The sequence below is a fragment of the Bos mutus genome, chromosome 4, assembly GCF_027580195.1.
Source record: "Bos mutus isolate GX-2022 chromosome 4, NWIPB_WYAK_1.1, whole genome shotgun sequence".
Lineage (NCBI taxonomy): Eukaryota > Metazoa > Chordata > Mammalia > Artiodactyla > Bovidae > Bos > Bos mutus.
The window spans coordinates 107743077-107762794 of record NC_091620.1 but is presented as its reverse complement, the minus strand read 5'-3'; the positions used below and the strand labels follow the sequence as shown (position 1 = coordinate 107762794).

At 38.0% G+C, this 19718-nt stretch overlaps 1 protein-coding gene across 1 annotated transcript in view; it reads right to left on the bottom strand.

Annotated features, from left to right (window-relative positions):
* CALCR (calcitonin receptor) overlaps positions 1-19718 on the bottom strand; it is a 110752-nt gene that overhangs the window by 25326 nt on the left and 65708 nt on the right. The window contains exons 2-6 of the mRNA XM_070368825.1: positions 17632-17712; positions 12059-12215; positions 11184-11294; positions 8883-8995; positions 6567-6658 (exon numbers count right to left, since the gene is read on the bottom strand). Of these exons, the coding sequence (XP_070224926.1) occupies positions 6567-6658; positions 8883-8995; positions 11184-11294; positions 12059-12215; positions 17632-17712 (554 nt within the window). The remainder of the gene's footprint in view (positions 1-6566; positions 6659-8882; positions 8996-11183; positions 11295-12058; positions 12216-17631; positions 17713-19718) is intronic.

Sequence of the window (19718 nt, the reverse complement as noted above, 5' to 3'; positions counted from 1 at the left end):
GGGAAAAATGACAATGGAAATGCTTTCCTATATTTTCAAATCAAAGGAGAATGAGTTGTCGATTATCTGTAATGAAAAGTAAGTTTAAGCCATGAGGGATCTGTGAGAAGAGCATATTTTGATTATTGTGGCTACACTTTTCAACTCTATAGGAAGTACAGGCATTAGTAAACAGTTAATACAGAATATTCTTAAATTCTCAACTTGTTGAGCAGGGGTAAAATGCAGGAGGTAGCGAATGGTAAAGACGGGGTTTAGAGAAGAACTTTCTCTCTGTCACATACACACGTACTACCATGTACTATTTTATGAAGCAGCAGAAAATTTTGTTAAATAAACTGAACCTAATTGGTTTTATAATAGTACTTTAAAAGTAGGATGCAAATTTAAGACTTTAAATAGAAATTTATCATGCCCATTTATACTGCATAAGCTCTTCCATAAAGCAACTGTTAAATTTGTGAACAGCCATTTTTCATGTAGTCATAATAGCACTTTATAATTCTTCTCCCTGGGAGGCAAATATCTGTGATCTCATTACTGGATTCAGTCTGGCCTAAACCAATGACAGTTGACATTATGCAGAACTAAGGAGTATGGATGAATGAATCCTTCGGCGTTGTTACTCTCATGCCTAATTTTCTTTGGACTGAGCAGAGTTCAATAATCTGTCGATGGACATTAGCTTACAGAACTGGTTAATGTTCAGTCTCCTGTGTAAACTAGAACTTCCCTGAACAAAATATGCTTCCTCTACTTCCAGTTTATGGGGCCACTTGTACCCCCGTTTTATTTTTCTTTTTAACACTTACTATCCTTTGCCATATATTTGCTTAAGTGAAAGTCACTCAGTCTTGTCTGACTCTTTGCAACCCCATGGACTATACAGTCCATGGAATTCTCCAGGCCAGAATACTGGCGTGGGTAGCCTTTCCCTTCTCCAGGGTATCTTCCCAACCCAGGGATTGAACCCAGGTCTCCTGCATTGCAGGCGGATTCTTTACCAGCTGAGCCACCAGGGAAGCCCACGAATACTGGAGGTGTAGACTATCTCTTCTCCAGGGGACCTACTGATAAAGGTATTTGTTTTGTATACCTAGGAGGAGAGGGTCTGGCATGTGGTAGGGCTTAATACTCTTTTTTTTGCACTAAAAATCTTTACAAAATAGAACTCTTCTTCTGAGCCGTGACCACTGAACAGTTTTCCAGTACTTCGGAGAATTAACATCAAATGTTAGATGATCTCATATTTCACACTTTGTATCATATTGAACATTTGCCAGATTCTTAAATGAACTAATATTGGACATTATCCTGTTGTTCACATTATGTAAATGTATTATTTACACTAGGCACACAATGAAAAAATGATGGCTTAAAGCTGGATAAACTGTTAGGTTCCAAAGTAAGAATATGACTTACTTTGAAACAAGTTCTTCAAGAAACAAGTCTCTGTTTCTTGAAGATTTCAATATAATTTCTGCCCATTGAGTTTTAAAAATTTTATTACACTTATTTGACATTTACAATCTGCTTTATGAAGTGAGTTGAAGGTACTTTAAATTTACGAAAATTCTTTTAATAATCTAACATGTATTACTATGTATCCACTCTGATTCAAACCTTCTTGAAGATGCCTGGGACATATAGGTGAAGAAAACAGCTGCTGCCTTCAGGGACCTTATGTATTACATAGTTATTTACTATTATAATAAATGTTCTGAAAGAGAGGTATAGGATATTCAAGAGGATTACTTGGACTTAAGAAATGATGTGTTTAATTGTTCTCAACACAAATATCCTGTTGCTTGAATGAACATGAGAAAAGTGGTCATTTTCCTGTCAGACCTGTAATGTCTTTAGTGGAAATAGCATGAAGCAGATGTTAGCTACATATTATTCCTCTCGATAAAAAAGAAATAAGTATTTAGATGGACAGGACATTGCTTACTCTTGAGTGATAGGGAACCATAAGTACTATCAATTCTCCAAGAGTGGGAGGATAAGACAACATAATCTGCTCCTGTCTTGGCCCAGTCAAGGTGTCATTCACATATGATGATGAGATAATGATTTACTTTCCTACGAATCTCAAGATGTCACACTTTAAAGCCGAAGCCACATGTCACTTTCATAATTTTAATTTACCTGGTATAAATCTTTCACATTAAAAACTGTTCCAAGTTACTGGTATCTTATGTATGTATATGTGTGCTTGGGGGAATCTTGAAGTTATATGAGACGGTATTTAAAATTTGCCTTGAGTCTTACAGATTGTATAAATCATTTTGCTATCACGGGGACAAGGGTCAATTTTAAAAGTTTCCATTTACTTAGGTATCATTCCTTGTTAATGATGAACAAGAGGAATGCGGGAAGAAGGGAATGGGAAACAGACTGGAGCAGAATGTTAAAACTCTTAGAAAAATTCAAAACATTATACATCTTTCCTACCTGACAAGGGACTTAGTAGCTTTGAATTCAGCACAAAATCTTTACCCTTAAGGAACTCCCTTTCAATTATGATTCCTGCCTCTCTTCCTCATTCCTACTGGTCTATGAGTGAACAGGTGCCAAGACGCGACCAACAGTTATCTTTGGGGTGAGTTGGGAGAAAGGACGCTATTTTTTGCAGCCATCGATTTAATGGTTTCTCTGGAGGAATAGCCAGCGATGTATAATAAGATACTATGCAAGACAAAGAGTTATCTATCCATCCTCTGTAAAGATGTGAAATAGAATAACGGAATACTGAGTGATAGAGGAATCAATATTCCTTTTGGAGCTCCCAGTGGAAAACACCCCCCCCCTTTTTTTTGCAAACATAGCCAATGTAATATAGAGAATGGAATGCAACGAAGACACTCCTCTTTCAACATATACCTCTATATACCAACATATATTTTCAGGCAAGAGTAATTGATATTCACAATATTTAACAATCAGCAATGCACGGATACTAAGCAGTCAAAATGGAGGTTAACGAATGTTCTATTATTGGACCTTCCTTAAGAGAAATCCGTGAGATGTTTCAGTGCTTAGAATGGTTCTGCAGAAATGTAAGTTGATAAATTATAAATGGTACTAAAGAGATAGGTGAATTCATTGCAAACTTGCTTAAAATAATCAGAAAACAAACACAAATGTCCACTTGCCTGACTTTCATAAGCCAGTCTTCTCTAAGGGTATTTTTACTTTAACTCTCTTACAGACATTTACTCTTGGCATCTAGTAGTAAGGAGTCTTGATTAACTAATGTGATGTTTCTATTTAATTCCTCTCCCTGGTATTGCTCCTATTTTCCCAGTGAATGTCCTAAAACCAATGTCATACTAACGGGGCTATCTTCAACCTTAAACTGGTGGATCAGAGGTAACCAGCATACTCATCCTGAAATTCTTTTAACTCTGCCATTTTTATTCAGTTAAGATCTTCAGTGTTGCCTTTTCTATGATCTAAATCACTGAAAAAATTTTCCTTTATCTTGAAGAGGGCATAGAACTTCAATTTTGTTCTTTTAAAATAACAAAGACTTTATATACATTTATACATTCACTCCCAACAGCACAGGGAACATAATTCTTGTTTGTCTCAGAGTTACATAGTCCTGCCTTTTATCTTCTCCCGAATACTCAGAATAAAATCACATTAAGATTAGTGGCATGCCTTAATGATCTCATTCTGAGTAATGTCTCAGGATTTCCCACCAAGTATTGGCTGTTCTACAGGCTCCCATATATTCAGTAAGTTTAAATTCTTGGCCTTCCTGGCTTGCTGGTTTGAGTAGGACACCTGCAGACTTATTCCTTGTTACAGACCCTAGAAAGCACATTTTGCGAAATTAGAGTGAGATTTCAATGGGATGATTGTGAATAGGGCATTAGGTCTCAGAAGTGGAGCTGGGTATAACTTCTCATTTTGGTTTCATGAAAGGTTTATGAAATGGATTATTTGGATTTTGCTAAATAACTCAACCCTGGGTATGCAGAATTAAGCAAGGGAGTGATGATTAGATCTTGCTCAAGTTTCACACTGATGATGCCATTTAAGTACATAAATTGTAAAGCCTCCCGTTATAATGTCCAGTTAATATCACAAGGGTGAGGTTGAGCATTTGAAAAAAATCTAGAAAAATATTTCTATAAGAGAAAAATGTTGTCATAGATCAGTTCCCTTTTATTTTCACAATCATTTTGAATTTCTAAAATCCAAATGTAAGAAAAAATGTGAAGAATCAGAAACGTACTTTATTGACTTATTTTTAGCCATGCTGCATGACTTGTGGGGATCCTAGTTCCCCAACCAGGGATCAAACCCATGCCCCCGGCAGTGGAAGCATGGAGTTCTAACCACCAGGAAATTCCCAGAAATGTACTTTAAGGAAAACAGATAGCCTTGATATTTTTAGTTTGGGGAAATTTAAGGTAAGATTAAGAACAGGTATAAAAATCAGACGGGACTGCTTTTGGACTTGAATATGGTGTTCTTCATGCCCTAGTCACTCTTACTGTGTGTGCCCTGGAGAACAAGGCATTTCAGTTTGTCTTCCCATCATTGCATCCAGATTCTACCTCAATAAGACGTGTTTTTCCTCCCAAGACTTGCTCTTTGGTAGGTTCTTGAAAGAAGAGATGGTAAGGGCAAAAATTGGTGCTTCCTAGACAGTCTGCCCTCACACGCTCTCAAAGAATTTTACCAGATTAATTTTGCTTTGGGACTAACTGGAATTGAGAAATATTTCACTTTGCTTATGTGCTGCACTGTTAAACACCTGTCTTTAGTGGTTTAACAGACAAATAATTATTGAAAGAACATCCTTACTTTCTTTGCTGATTTGGTTCTCATACCTCATCACTCATTTAAGTGACAGGAGAAAAATGTTCCCTTGACATTTTTTTTTCATCTTTAAAGTCCTGCATGCATTTAGTTGCACCGTTGCAAATTTGGGGCCTTTTCTTTGAATTTTCTTATGGTCATATTAAAAAAAAAATGAAAGAAGAGACTTTCAGTGATAGACTTTTTAATCAATGTAATATGAGAGCCACGGTGATGTATTTTTTGCATTATGGTCAAGCGTAGTTGAAAAATGAAGACATTCAAAGGTTAACCATGCCACGTGCTTACTCTGCTGTATCCTGAATCATTATAATTGAAAAAATTATTCAAATAATTAATCCCTCATGTCTTGTTGCTTTATCAGTCTTCCTCCTGTTCAGCCATATGTGGAAGAAACTCATTTTCTGCTTATTTATACTATTATTTGCTATTTAGTTAACAAAACCTTGCTATTCAGTTATATTGCTTAGTCAACATAAATTTTGATGATATAAGATGTAGACATACATAAATGTGATTATGATGTAAGTTATAGACAAAGATTAAAAACCGGATCAAGGAAAAATAATACTTATGTTAAGGGTGTATTTTACAAGTGATTCCTTGGTTTAATTTTGTCTATTATTATGGCAATATGTGAACAAAAGTCAATTTAAGATTCTGGTATTCTGTATACAAATCACTGTACATTTATTTATATCTCACATCTTTTAAGTGTGGAGAATTATTTGTAGTCTGTGTCTATGAGGTTTTCTTAGTCATTTGTATAATATCACTAAAAAAGTATTAGTGGAAGGAAATACCATGGTAGTGTAGAAATTAGAATTCTCATGAAAGACCACCATAGTGCCTCCTGACTTTGACCTATAGAAATGACACTAAATTTAGGAGGCTTTTAGGACCAAATTTATGTTTGAGATATGTTACTATCTCACATATATTGTGGTCATTTCGAAAAATATAGAATCAGTGTTTTAAATTCTCTATTGGTGTAAAATCAGTGTCTGAATCAACTTAATCATTTTGCAATAGATAATGCAATCATTTGTATGGACACAACCTCTGAGTAGAAACCCTCACTGGAATTTCGTTTCTTACAGTTCTTAGAAGAGAATTTCAGTTAACAATGGTAGGGGTGCAGGGCCAAAAACCTGACACTTGACACCAGGCCATCCTCTTCAAGAAACTGCCCTTGACTCTGGCCGAGTCAAGGCCAAAAGAGACTTCCTTACATGGATGCACATGACTGGAGCCTTCGAACGCCACTTCTCTTCTGGCCCAACCCACTTACAATACAATTCCCAGTTAAGCAGGGTGTGTTTGAACTTGTGGCCTCCATATTTCAGAGTGGGGGTGAAAAAAAAAAAAGGAGGAAGATTCTTTCCTCAATGCTTCGTGGCAGCTTAGCCAGTAAGTGGAACTTGACCATGTTAATGTAGTGTATCTACGGGCTCACAGGATTATTTCATTTTGGGAAGGGGGTATACTGCTTTTGAAAATTATATGAATCCATCCTATTTTTCCTCAAGGATAGGGTTAAAAAGCATATTTTTAATTAATTTCATTTTTCTTGCTACTCCAAGACTCCCAGTGTCACATGTCATGGAATCTGCAGACTTTCTCGTGCAGATTGTTCTGTAAGGAACATATAAGGAGCAACACTCTTGCAGTATACCACTTCTTTTAGCGCCTAAGAGAAAATACAAAGCAGATGCTGTAAGTGTACATACCTAACACGCATGAAAATCACCAGGGAAATCACCAAGGTGACCATCGACATCGAATGACCCACAATAGCCAGGTAGTACAGAATGTACGCGCTCTGGAACCACAGGAAGGAAAGCAAAGCAGTTACAAAGACAAATACATGAATAAATCATTATACAAGAGGGAAAATAGTTTCTATTTCTAAGTGATGTAAATTGACAACTGTTTTTCTCCTTTAAAAAAACTACTATAATTGTGAATATTTCAGAGAATTAAATTATATTGAATTATAAATTGGATCAATGGATTAACTATCTTAACTGATATCATAAGAACATCAGTTAAACCAGAATACGCATGACATGGTGGGAAGAATCTAAGAGTGGGTTCATCAGAGTGTTCTTTACTCAGAGTATTGTCAGTAAGTATTTGTGTGACTCTCAGGTCTAGTCACTTTACTTTCCCAGACTGCAGTAGTCGTCATCTTTAAAATAATGTGGTTGGACTAGACGATTTTTAAAGCAATTATATGCTGCTGTAAGGAACATCATTTAGCCCAGGCATACAGAAATATTGGATCTGAAAGGTCGCGAAAAGATGACCCAGGTAAACACTAACCACAAGAAAACCGGTGTGAAATTACAAAACTCTAGATGTTAAGTCAGGATGACCCAGAAATACTAAATTTCTATGCACCTAATAATATAAACTTAAGTCACAGAGAGCATAAAGCAAAAACTGACAACTCCTGGTCATCAATAGAATAAACACAAGGAGGAAAAATCAATCTATAGATTTGAAGATTTGAACAACACGATCAACAGATTTTACTAATTCACATAAAATAAACACTGCACACGACATCTACAGAATGCCCATTCTTTAAAAAAAACAAAGGATATTCACATTGACATATACTAGTCAGTAAAGCAAATGAATGTATTTCAATTCAAATCTTAAGTTGGATATTCACTGATCATCATATTCTAGAAAGCATCAGTAAAAAGATAACTTTAAAAAAAACCCTCATATCATTAAAAAGTAAAAATGTATTTCTAAATGACCACTGGGTCAAAGAAGAACTCATAATGACACACCAAAACTTTTTGGATACAGATGAAGTTGCACACAGAGGGAAGTTTACAGACTAAAATGCATACATGAGAAGATCGAAAATCAATGACCTAAATTTCTATCTAAACAAAATTAAACTTAAATGATAAAGAGAACTTGAATATATACTGAGTGGCTCAAAGACAAAACCTAGTTCTTAAAAAGAATTTCAATACCTCTTAGCAAGACTGATCAAGGGGAAAAAACAGACCCAAGAGAGATGAAAAACTTGTACACAAAATGCTATAACTGGTTTTGGTGTCCTTGGCCTGTGCCGAGATGTCCCTCTAGTCATCTGGTCTCTAAGCTATCTATTCATCTTGTTCAATTGTTTTTTATTCTGTTTTAATGACAGGAAAGTTTTCTATACTTTAAAGCTTTATAGAAAATGAAAGCACTGATGTTTCTGTAGCTTCTGAATTAGTAATTATTTGGCATACAGGCCTATCCTTGAAGGAGACTATAGGTTTCCTTTGCAGCCACCAGGGCTGCCCAGAGAAGCCCTGTGTGACGAAACGCTGACCCATGGTGTCTCCCAGCCTGTGCGGACAGGAGGCTGGTGGCAGATTTGGTGATCCTTTCAGATTTCTGAAGAACCTGAAGAAGGGGGTAGTTACCTACTGGCCACTTCCCACCACCCGCCCCATTGGCTTCAATATTTCTAAGCAGAGATAATAAAGCTATTTAACAGTAAGACACAAGAAGTAACAAATTAGAATGGGTTTCCACAAAAATAAACAGCTGCACTCCTATCAGTGGGCTGATGAGAAGCTCCATCCTCAAGAGTTTGTTCAAGGCTTGATAGCAAAACTGTCATGGACCTCTCAGGACAGAGAGTGGTCAATTGTTAGCTGGTGACTTGCGGAGAAATCTGTAGTTCTGGAACCCTTCCCAGAGAGAACTGCTGAGGGAGTTCTTGAAAATGCTGCCTAATGTCTGGTATTGTAGGGAACTCCATCATTTGCTCCATGGACACATTCCCCTTGCCATAAATGGCCTATTCCACACGCTCAGGGAACCGTCACTGATTGAGTGCCAACCAAGAAGTAAAGCATCGTTTCTCCAGCGCCACTCCCTAAACTCCCCTAAACTGACAGGTCATTATCTGATTTCCTTCTACAAAATAGGCTGGCTTCTCAGTAGCAGGGGTTTTACCATTAGGCATACATTTCCGTGTATAGATAACGGCATTCTCCTCCAGGACTGAAATGTGCAATAGAACCTACCTGCATTTTCTCAGGGGTGAAAGCGTTGCACATGGTGTAGTTGGACCAGGAAATGTTGCTCTCAGGATGGGTGTACCAAACCCCATCTTCCTCACAATACTTTGTAACTTTTTCTGTTAGTGAAACAGAACTCATTACTATCTCAAAATCGCAAGACGGAAAAATAATAAATTAAAGCTAAAGAGCCATTGCAAAGGGTTAATCACTTTATAGAACCTGAACGTGAGTAGAAGTCAATAGAGACAACCAGGAACCATGCACCACACAAGATGCTTTAATATGCATTGCTTCAATTTAGCTTCAGCAAAGCCAGGTGAAGCATTGCTATCTCCACTTTACATTGCCAAACTTCACTTTTTTTTCTTTCTTTCTATCAGCCTCATTGGCATCTTAACACTGCTGTTCACTCTCTCATTATCTAGCTACCTTTTTACCAAGCACTTTGTTTAAAAGGAAATCTCTGTCATTTCATTAAACTGTTGAGTGGATCATCGAGATACAGCTTTGGGTCAACGATAAAGTACTAAAGAATTTAAGTTTGTTGAATACAGATGTATTTAAGAATTGCCTTTCTTTAGAAGTGGGTTTGTTCCCCAGCTGAGAGGGTTGTATCTAAAAATCAGGCCGAAAAGATGGATCTATGCCTGGAAATCACTGTTTGGCTAACCCCAAAGTTGCCTTTTAGTTAATAATTGTAGCCACTTTACCAACAGCCCATTGCTGCTTTGGAACTGGCCTTGCAGCCTCAATTACAGAACAACTCTTTGTGCCAATCAGGTTCCTCTAAGGCAGTCATCAGATCAAGATTAATGAAGCATCATTTATTGGGAAGAGTCACTAAAGACCTGGGGACCACCATCAAATAGCACTGAGTTAGGGTTTACAGGAAGATAGTGATTAGCGATGGCACCCCACTCTAGTACTCTTGCCTGGAAAATCCCATGGACGGAGGAGCCTGGTGGGCTGCAGTCCATGGGGTCGCTACAAGTCGGACACGACTGAGCGACTTCACTTTCACTTTTCACTTTCATGCATTGGAGGAGGAAATGGTAACCCATTCCAGAATTCTTGCCTGGAGAATCCCAGGGACGGGGGAGCTTGGTGGGCTGCCATCTATGGGGCCACACAGAGTCGGACACGACTGAAGCGACTTAGCAGCGGCAGTGATGAGCAGGGAAGAGCGATATGCTCTTTCTCTCTTCACATTCCAACTCTTAAATCAAAATGAGAATTCCTAGAAGTGGCCGGCCTGAACTGGTGTTAAAAGTGCTCCACTGTAATTCCGCTTCCACGGGGGTCAAAGGTTGTAACTCATTCTCGGAGGAAGTAGGAAAGCAAGTCTCCCACCAGTGTGGCTAGACTGAAGCCTGAAGGAGAACCATGTTCTGGCTTGAAAGTTCTGAAAACCACTTCAACCTATATAAGTTTGTACAATGATTTAGAAATATTGTTTCTCAAATGCTTTTTTCATTTACATAGAAAAGGGTTAGTTAGGAGTTCAGAAGACTTGGGTTCAGTTGTGGTTTTATATAAAATATTGTGTGAGTATAAAAGGAGATAATATATATGCAACTGTTTTGGAAAGTAAAAAAAAACTATTCAATGAAAACATTCCTTTGTTACTTTTATAATTACAGTGACTTTGATGTTACTAATTAACTTAACACATTTGTTGGCTGTTCATATGGGGCAGGGCATAGAGCTGGGTTAGTATGATCCATGTTAATAGTACCAGTCTTCTTTACTGAGCATATTTCAATCATCTGCTGTTGGAACAGAAATCTAGTAAGTGTTTGGAGTTACCACCTTCTGATTTTTCTTCCCTACACACGATAGTTTTATATCATTTTCAACATTACAATCAAATTCCCATTATGCTTGTTCTACCAGCCCAGTACACACAAACTCTAGATCAAGGATTTGCATAAGTCATCAAATGGGAGACAATGGAAAATTCTACAAAAAATTCAGCTGTAAATAAAAACTGTTCAGTTTTAGAAAAAGTAATTGCAATGTTTATTAAAATTCAATATTACATATTTAAAATATATAAATGTTCCATTTTTATTTAATATTTAATAGAATTTATGACCAACATGCACAACTGGTCATTGACTTAAAAAATAAGGGCAGCTCACAGTCTCTGGACAACTGGATATTTCATTTGTGGGGATCTTTCAGGACATGCTGAACTGTAGAGGCTATGATTTGGTAGTATATTTTGCATCTTATTTTCTTTTGGGAACTAGAAAAGTGCTAAAAGATTCATTGCAAAATATAAAATAAAAAGAAATACTCTACCTTCCACATCAAAGTCCGGAAAATAGCCTGGGCAGTGCTGCTCAGCGAGCGTCCCGGCGGGCGTATCGTCCCAGCAGGCCCAGCCATCCCACGTGCGGTTGCAGTACAGACCTGGCCGTTTAGAGAGATTGCACTGCAGTTATCACACACCATAGCATCCTCAGGGAGATGTAACAGGGCATAGACGGTCACTCAGGGGCTCTCCACTCGGGTACAGCAATGTTCAAACAGCAGTAGCAACAAAATAACGGTACTAACTTTTCCAACGACTAAGAGAATTTCCTCTTTTTTCTTTTGGTAGGGTATTCTCCATTTATTCCTCAAAAGGCTTACTTGTCATCTGTGTCGTATCTTTCCTCCAAAATTTCTCCTTTACGATATCTCCAGAAATGTTATGAAAGAAACCTCGTGAAAGGATATGCTCTATCGTGGGTGGATGCTCAGCTGCTAAGTCATGTCTGACTCTTTAGGACCCCATGGACTGTGGCCCACCAGGCTCCTCTGTCCATGGGAGTCTCCAGGGCAAGAATACTGGAGTGTGTTGCCATGCCCTCCTCCAGGGGATCTTCCCAACCCAGGGATTGAACCTGGGTCTCCTGCATTGGCAGGCAGATTCTTTACTGCTGAGCCACTACTGGGCTACTCTACTTAATTTTGTCTTAGGGGCAGATGTTAACCAAAAGCAGTCAGATGAACCTGAGCAAAGAAACTAGGCATGTCTGTGGCATAAAATACACAAACATACCACAGTATGAAAGCCACTGTTAAAAACATTGGCATATTAAATTAATTGAGTTAACACATATTTACCCCCAGAAGAAAATCAGCCTTTACTAATGTTTGAAACACACATTCACATACAGCCTTCTTTTTACCTTCTCCTTGGTAGGGGGGTAACTTCTGCATTCGGTCAAAGCATTTGTGCTGTGCCTGCAACAGCTTCTGTTTTCCTACAAGGAAGAGAAATGGCTCCGGCTCCAGTGTTGGAGAGTAGGTGGAATCTGAACTGGTAGGAAGAACCGGAAGCGGGCGCTGTATTAGACAGGAAATGGAGTTACTTACGGAGAGTAGAGAGAGGAGAATATATAATGAGACGAGCAAAAAGTATGAAAACATTTATTTTCCTTCTATAAGCAACAATTATGCACCATCTCCACATGGATTATTTTTTCTTTATAATTTAAGTGTATTTATATTTCATCTATAAATTCTACCTAAAAATTTCATATTCTCATTCATTTCATCCACGCTGAAAATGTATAGCATGCACACAGACCCACGCACCTCATTACAAGATTTTTAAAATTTTATTATCAATGTAAAGTTTAGAAATAAATAACCTGATTTCCAAAAAATATGAATATTAAATCAACTTTGTTTTCCTTGGAGCTCCTAAGAATCATGAATCATGTTATTCAAAGTAGATATATTAGTGCAATAAATAAGTTTTAATTGGATTCTTTCAACTGATTTGTTTGTACTTAGATTGCACACACTGCCAAAAAATTTACCCCATTTATTCCACAGAACAAACATAATATGTTCTTTTGAAATATTCTGCTTTGGATAATTGCCTTAATCTCTTTAAACTGGTTTCATCAGCAGATGACCTATACAAGGTAATTGATTTTCACTGCTGAAAATTAAGGTAAATCTTAAATATTTTTCCTAGTGCTTCTAAATTTTCAGTGCAGGCTGACATTATTTTGTCAGTCTGTTAGTTTTCATTACCATCATAGGTCCTATTAATCAAAGTTGTATGTCTGTGTATCTGAAAAGATGGATGTCTGACAAATTGTCTTATGTTGTGTTTAGATAGATTTCAATTTCTTTTGTGGCTCTGATGTTTTGATTATGTTTGAATTGGAATTTTTTTATATCCATGTTCTGCATAGAGAGTTTTTTGGAGGAGACTTGCAAGCGTCAACCTGCACTGACTTCTGTTTTTCTCAAGTTAGAAATACTCCTGGCTTTCTATCACACCTACTGAAACACTTATTGGCCTTATTCTGTTTAAATTATTCTAAGATGGAAGTTTACCCAATGTACTGATGGCAGAGATAGCATTACATACCTTTCTCTATTCTCCACAGTTGCTAAAATAAATATCCTTCTACTCCATATACCCCAGGCTATTCATGGTAGAGCCTCACTGTTTTCTAGCATATCTCACTGTGTAGACAATGCATCCTGTCCCATGAGACAGTCTATCACTAAAGGCTAAACAATAAAAATTAATAGTGGAGAGAGAGCATGGAGCAAGAAAAGATGGGAATGACTACAGATCCAAGGTAGAATTAGACTTTGAATATATGGACTGTCTGCATAGGCAGAGAGGAGAGGGAAGGCCTTCTGGATGGAAGGTAAGGCACACAGGTAAGCCCAGAGGAAAGAAAGGGCATGTGTGAAATTGTACAGAAACCAAACTGGAGGGGAGCATGTTTGAGGGTAAGAACTGAAATCAAGGAAAATCAGATAATACAGAGCCCTATGAAAACAAAAAACTTTTCGGACATGAAAGGCTCAAGATATTTTAGCCAGTATTTTAAAAGCATGATGAAGTAAAGATGTCTTGCAGTTTTTTGACCAGTGAAGATTGTGAAAGGAGAGTTAGGCATCAGATTAGAGCTGGGAAGGCCAGCCAGGCAGCTCAAGGCATGGACCACATCACCTTAAGATGGACCAAGAAACAGCAACTCAGCACTTTTTCAATAAAAGCACTGAAGTAGACCTGATAAGGAATGGAGAATAGTAAGAGTCAAATGGCCTAGATATTTTAGCCAATACAGCTAAGAAAAAAAAAATGTAGTGTCTTGAGAAAGAGAAAGAGAAGACATTAAGAAAGGAAAACCTTTCTTGGGGGAGAAGATAAGTTCTCTTTTGGACTGGATGTGGAAGCATCAGCAAGTCATCTGAGCAGAAATCACTTGCAAACAGAAGAGGATGAATATTTATTATTGTTGTAACATTATGGTGGCAACTCTATATGAACACTTATTGCAAATGTAGTTGACACCACTCCAAGTGTTAGGATTATTTCTAATTTTAATGCCTCTAGAATTCAAGACAGAAGAAATGAACACACTGACAATGATGATTAAAGGTGTACACATCCCTTATCAATGTGGCTGAAAACCATTATGTTGTAATAGAATATGATGTCATATATAATTTTTTTCTGTCACTTAGATACGCTAGACACTAGGAACTATTTTGCTTAAGCTTGACCAAAGAAACATTCTGAATTCTATTTTTAAACAGACTGAACAACCCATTAAATGCTCCTGTTTTAGCTGGATATTCATGGAGGCCATGGGGAGGCAGTATGTGCAAGAATAGCAAGTGGAAACCTGTATTTTCAATGACAACATTATTTGGTTCAATGCAGTCTTAAACACCAGTAATCATGGCGACATGACCATCTGAAAAAGTAGCTGTAGTTCATGTAGACAACAGTAGCATCTTATCATTCCTCCAATGTTGAAACAAACTCCAGTGAACTTCCTGTAACATGGTTCAACGGAGATTGTTTCAACACTGAGGGAATGAGAAATTAGAACTTCTGTCCTCAGAGGGGCCATAATAATCTGAGTCCGCGCCTGGTCTGGTTCATGTTGGAGCACTGACAATGCAGTTTTTCCAGTGGTAGCTGAATGTTTCAGTGATTTTCTTCTGAAAATAACATACAAGTTGAGGCGTCTGTTATATATGTATCCATGACATATATACATATATAACCATTACATCTATGTAATTCCAATCATGGAATTACTACTGCTGAAAAATAACATGTAAATTTCATATTAAACTGTTTGCTGATGATTTCAGAGATAAAAATTGCTAGTGAGGTGGTACAATTTTCAGCAGTAAAGAGGGAAAATATAAACAGTAGCGATTAAACCACCAAGTGGTGTGAAAACAATATTCCACTTATCATATGTGTTTATTTTATATGTTTGTGGAATGTAAATATATAATTTTATGCTCACGTGAAGATAGAAATGAGACATGAAGGACATGTTTTTCTGCATAAAGACTGAAATTCGAAGTTTTGCATTCAAGCCATCTTGCATGATGCTTCCAAAATCAAACCAAAAAACACCTGTTAATTGTTGTCCTATGCAGCAGTTTAGTCGCCATATATGTGATGTCACTCCTAAACGTTCCAGTAGATGGCGCCACACATACGACCACCAAGCTGCCACTGACAGCTGTAGTCCGCCGAGGAAACATCAGTGTTCTTCTACTTTGAATGCCTTCCATATGTCAGGCACTGTCCTAGGTTCTGAAGAGTCAACAGGGAGAACAAACCCAGCAAGGTCCCTGCCCTCGTGGAGCTTACATTCTAGAAGGTCCCATCCACACTAGTCATGGGGTCTAGAAGTAAAGCAATCTGATTTGAATGGCTGTCTGCTTAAGCAATTCCTTTGATGTAAGGCAATCAGCTTCCTTGTGTGTTACAGGCGGTTTCCAGAAGAACAGCGAGAGAGCAAGAAGAGAGCAGTTCTGTGTAGAACTTTAGAAATGATCCAAAGCTACGGACTATGGGGATCCATGCTACTGGCTTGAAGGACGTTTCTACAGACTGTCACAGACAGACCTGTTCTAATGGGAAGATGCATCCAGAATTCACAAGTTTATATGACCAACTTTCCATGTCGCTGTTCTTAATAATGATAATGTCTCTGTTAGGATGATTTGTAGTTTTCAGTTACTTATACTTTTCAAAGTAAAGGATGAACTAGAGGTCTGTCAAGTGTTAGCTTTGCTTCTTCCAGATGGGATCAGACGCCTGACTATGTACTTTCTACTTAAGCATTATATAAAACTCCTATATATATCATAAGGGGTTTCCCAGGGGGCGCTAGTGGTAAAGAACCCACCTGCCAATGCAGGAGACTAAGAGACCTGGGTTGGATCCCTGAGTCGGGAAGATCCCCTGGAGCAGGAAATGGCAACCCACCCCAGTATTCTTGCCTGGAGAATCCCATGGACAGAGGAGCCTGGCGGGCTACAGTCCATGGTGTCATAAATTCAACACAAATCGGGGAACACAGTTAAGTGACCAAGAACAACAAATGCTTCTCAGAAGAGCCTGCTTTCTCTCTGTCTTCCTCGTTGTTGGTGTGGCCACTGTCATCGTCCTCACTAGCATCTTTGGGGCACTATGAGCCAAGCACTGTTCTAAGCCTATTGCGTTACTGCACAAGAAGAGAAAGTGATGACTGCTTTCGGTAAATGTAGATGAGGCTAAGGGAATGTGGTGAACCAGACTGATAATTTTTAAAGACCATTTGGAAATCAGGTTGGTAGAATTCAGTAAATATATTGGTAGTGGTTTTTCATAATAATGTATCTAAGAAGTGACATTTTAGAGTAATTAATGTCATGAAAATTTTTACTTTTCTTTGAAGAATATTAATGTGGAACATAATGAGTGTTTTAGAAGAAAACTGATATATCAAAAATTTTATGGACAAATCCTCCAGATCAAATATATAATCCAAACAGAAGCAAAATTTCTGCTTGTCACAGTGAAGACCTCATAAAGCCACGTAAGTGCCCTGTGCAATCATGCTTGCTAGTAAAAAGATGCCTACAAACCACAAGGCACCTGCCATGCTCATGCAAATATATGAAATTCTTTCAATCTTTGAATTTTAAAATGTACTAGGTAAGAGTTTTTAAAAGGTGAGCTTTATTAAAAAAAAAAACACACCAAAAGTTTTGTAGTCTTTGTTAAAAGACTTTGTTTAGTCTTTCCTAAAAAAAATAGATGATTGGATAATATTCAAACTATCTTATTATCTAGTAGTTACTTTGTCATTTCTTCTATCAATGTCTAGTTACATGATTTGTGAAGCAAAATTCAGGAATATTCACATATAGTTGATCACATAGGATTTCATTTGAAATATGAATAACAATATCAATATGAATAAAATATACCAATCTCTCTGCATCTATAGAATATGATATAAGGCTTAGACATTTACAGACAAAAGAAAATATTCCAATAGTTTCTACAATATTCTTGTTTAAAATTTCTTTCCAATGGCATGAAGATACATGCATTTCCAAGTACTGGATCACCTTTAGCAAATTATATTGTACTTTATCTGAAGATTAAAATAACACGGCTGCCTTACATAGTACACTATCCTCATTCAGACAGGTACAGAAGGAAGGACTGCATTAGCAATTATTCCCATAAACTTTGATGTGTAACATTATAAAAAGTAAATCCCCTTAAAATTAAATTGACAGGCATGGAATGTTAGTAATAGTCTTCCTTGAATAATGTAAAGAGGAGATTTGTTAACAAAATACTGAAGAAAATTATCGTTTTTCTTCTGGGGAACAATGCCTACCCTTGCTCAATTATACTCAACCTTACTGTTTCAGCATTCTTGATTAACATAGCTTAAAATAACTCTGTTTCACTTACATTCAGGAAGATGAACAGGGTCAAGCACCAGCGTGTAAGTGTGAACTTCATCTTGGGCCTTTGAAAACGGTCTTTTAAGACCTAAAAAATATAAAAGTAACAAAGACATTTAAATTAATGTAGCTCTAATATTGCCTGTGGCCTTTTTCTCCCCTGTTCATCTGACTTGAAGATCAGTGTCCCAAGACACCCTGAGTAAAATCCATGTAAAGTAAGAACAGTGTGCTTGACACACACACACATACACACACACACACACACACACACACACACACTATAATGTGTAAAAGAGATAGCTAGCAGGAAGCTGTTGTATAACACAGGTAGCCCAGCCTGGCGCGCTGTGACGACCTAGAGGGATGGAATGGGCAGGGTGGCTCAAGGGGGAGGGGATATATGTATATGATTATGACTGATTCACATTGATGTAAGGCAGAGACAACCACAACATTGTAAAGCAATTATTCTCCAATAAAAAAAGAGGTACAAAAAAAAAAAGAGAACAGTATTTTTAGAGGCAAATGCAACTGCATATTTCATTGCCCCTCCTCTCAACCTGGAGAGACTGTTGTCTGGTTGTTGTCTAAAGTTCTCCCAGTAAGAAATTCTTGAGCCCCCTTTACATGTCAGGACCACAATAAAAGATTCTGAGAAATCAAGAGCAATCAATGTGGACCTCAATTAACACATAGCATCAAAAGAACTGCTGAAATTTTCACTGGAAACATCCACAAAAGTCACTTCCATGGGCACGAATAAATAAAATTTGTGCTTTGTAAAGGACTAATAGCCATGCCTTCTGGGTAATCCAAAGCCAACTTTCATTTAAATAGTTTATTTAGAGCCCTGAGGATTTTTCTTTCCTATAAATTCTTCAAGTTTCAAGTTGCTATTAAGAATAAATTTCTTCCACAGTAAGACTTGGGTTTGTCACCTAACAGCTCACCAGTCCTACTCAAGGGCACAAAGGCTGCTTTGTCACAAATAAACAGTTTTTCATTTCCCCGCAGATAATTTTATACATGGAAAAATAAAGGGGTGAGAAAAATTTTTTAACACAAATGTTTCCTTTCTTCAGTGGGATTTGTGTGAAAACTGTTTCAAATAAGGGTGAGTGGTTATAATTGCATCTAATGCCATATTGATTGTACCGCTGTCAGATTTTACATATTCTGGTTTGACTTAGTATCCACACTGTGTGCCTGTTGGGCTGTACCCTGTAGGCCTATAAGACTGCAGACCAAAGAAAGGGCCTGGAGACCACGGCGGAAACATCAACTGTTCACTGGAGAGGGGATCTTAAGCCAAAGGTCCTGGAACAAATCCCACCATTGTCAGCAAACACCAGGCAGGACATGGTGGCAATCTTTGCTTCTCGGGGGAGAAGGAGGCTACTCCTTAGGGGGAAGTTCACATCAGGTTGGCTCAGTTACCAGGGAAACGAGCAGCTGGGGCAGGGAGCAAGCATGGGGGCAGTTATTAATTAGGCCTATAATTAAGAGGACTGGATAGTCACTTGAAAGAAACAAAGCCTGGTCCAGCAGGGATGTATAGAGAGCAAGAGAGCAGCCATCTTGAGTGGCCTGACCATACGCTCCATCCCTACATACTCTGCAGGATCCCTGCAATCTTGGCCTACCCCTTTTCTGTGATATCGCTGGGGTCAGGCATATAGAGGCATGCTGCAACCAAACACCACACATGCAATACAGGTAACAGCAGCCAAGAGGTGGGCAAACTTTGGAGCCAGGGGCTTTTCAGGCCAACTTTCATCTGGAAGTCCAGATGAGGATACAGTGTCATCTCACTACAACAATGCACGCTCAGTCGCTCAGTCCTGTCCGACTCTGCAACCCGTGGACCCAGTAATCAAACTCACTTCACAGTGAGGTCACTACTGTCGCCCAGTCCATGAACAGACTCCCTCCACTTAGACTAAGGAGAGGATGTAAGATGGTCAGCAGGCCCAATACAGGGGAGCTATGACCATTAAGCAAAATACAAGCAGTAAGAACATTCTGAGATAATACCACCCTGCTGTGGTTTTTATCTTGGTCTGTAGTATGATCCCACTTGTCCAGACCTAG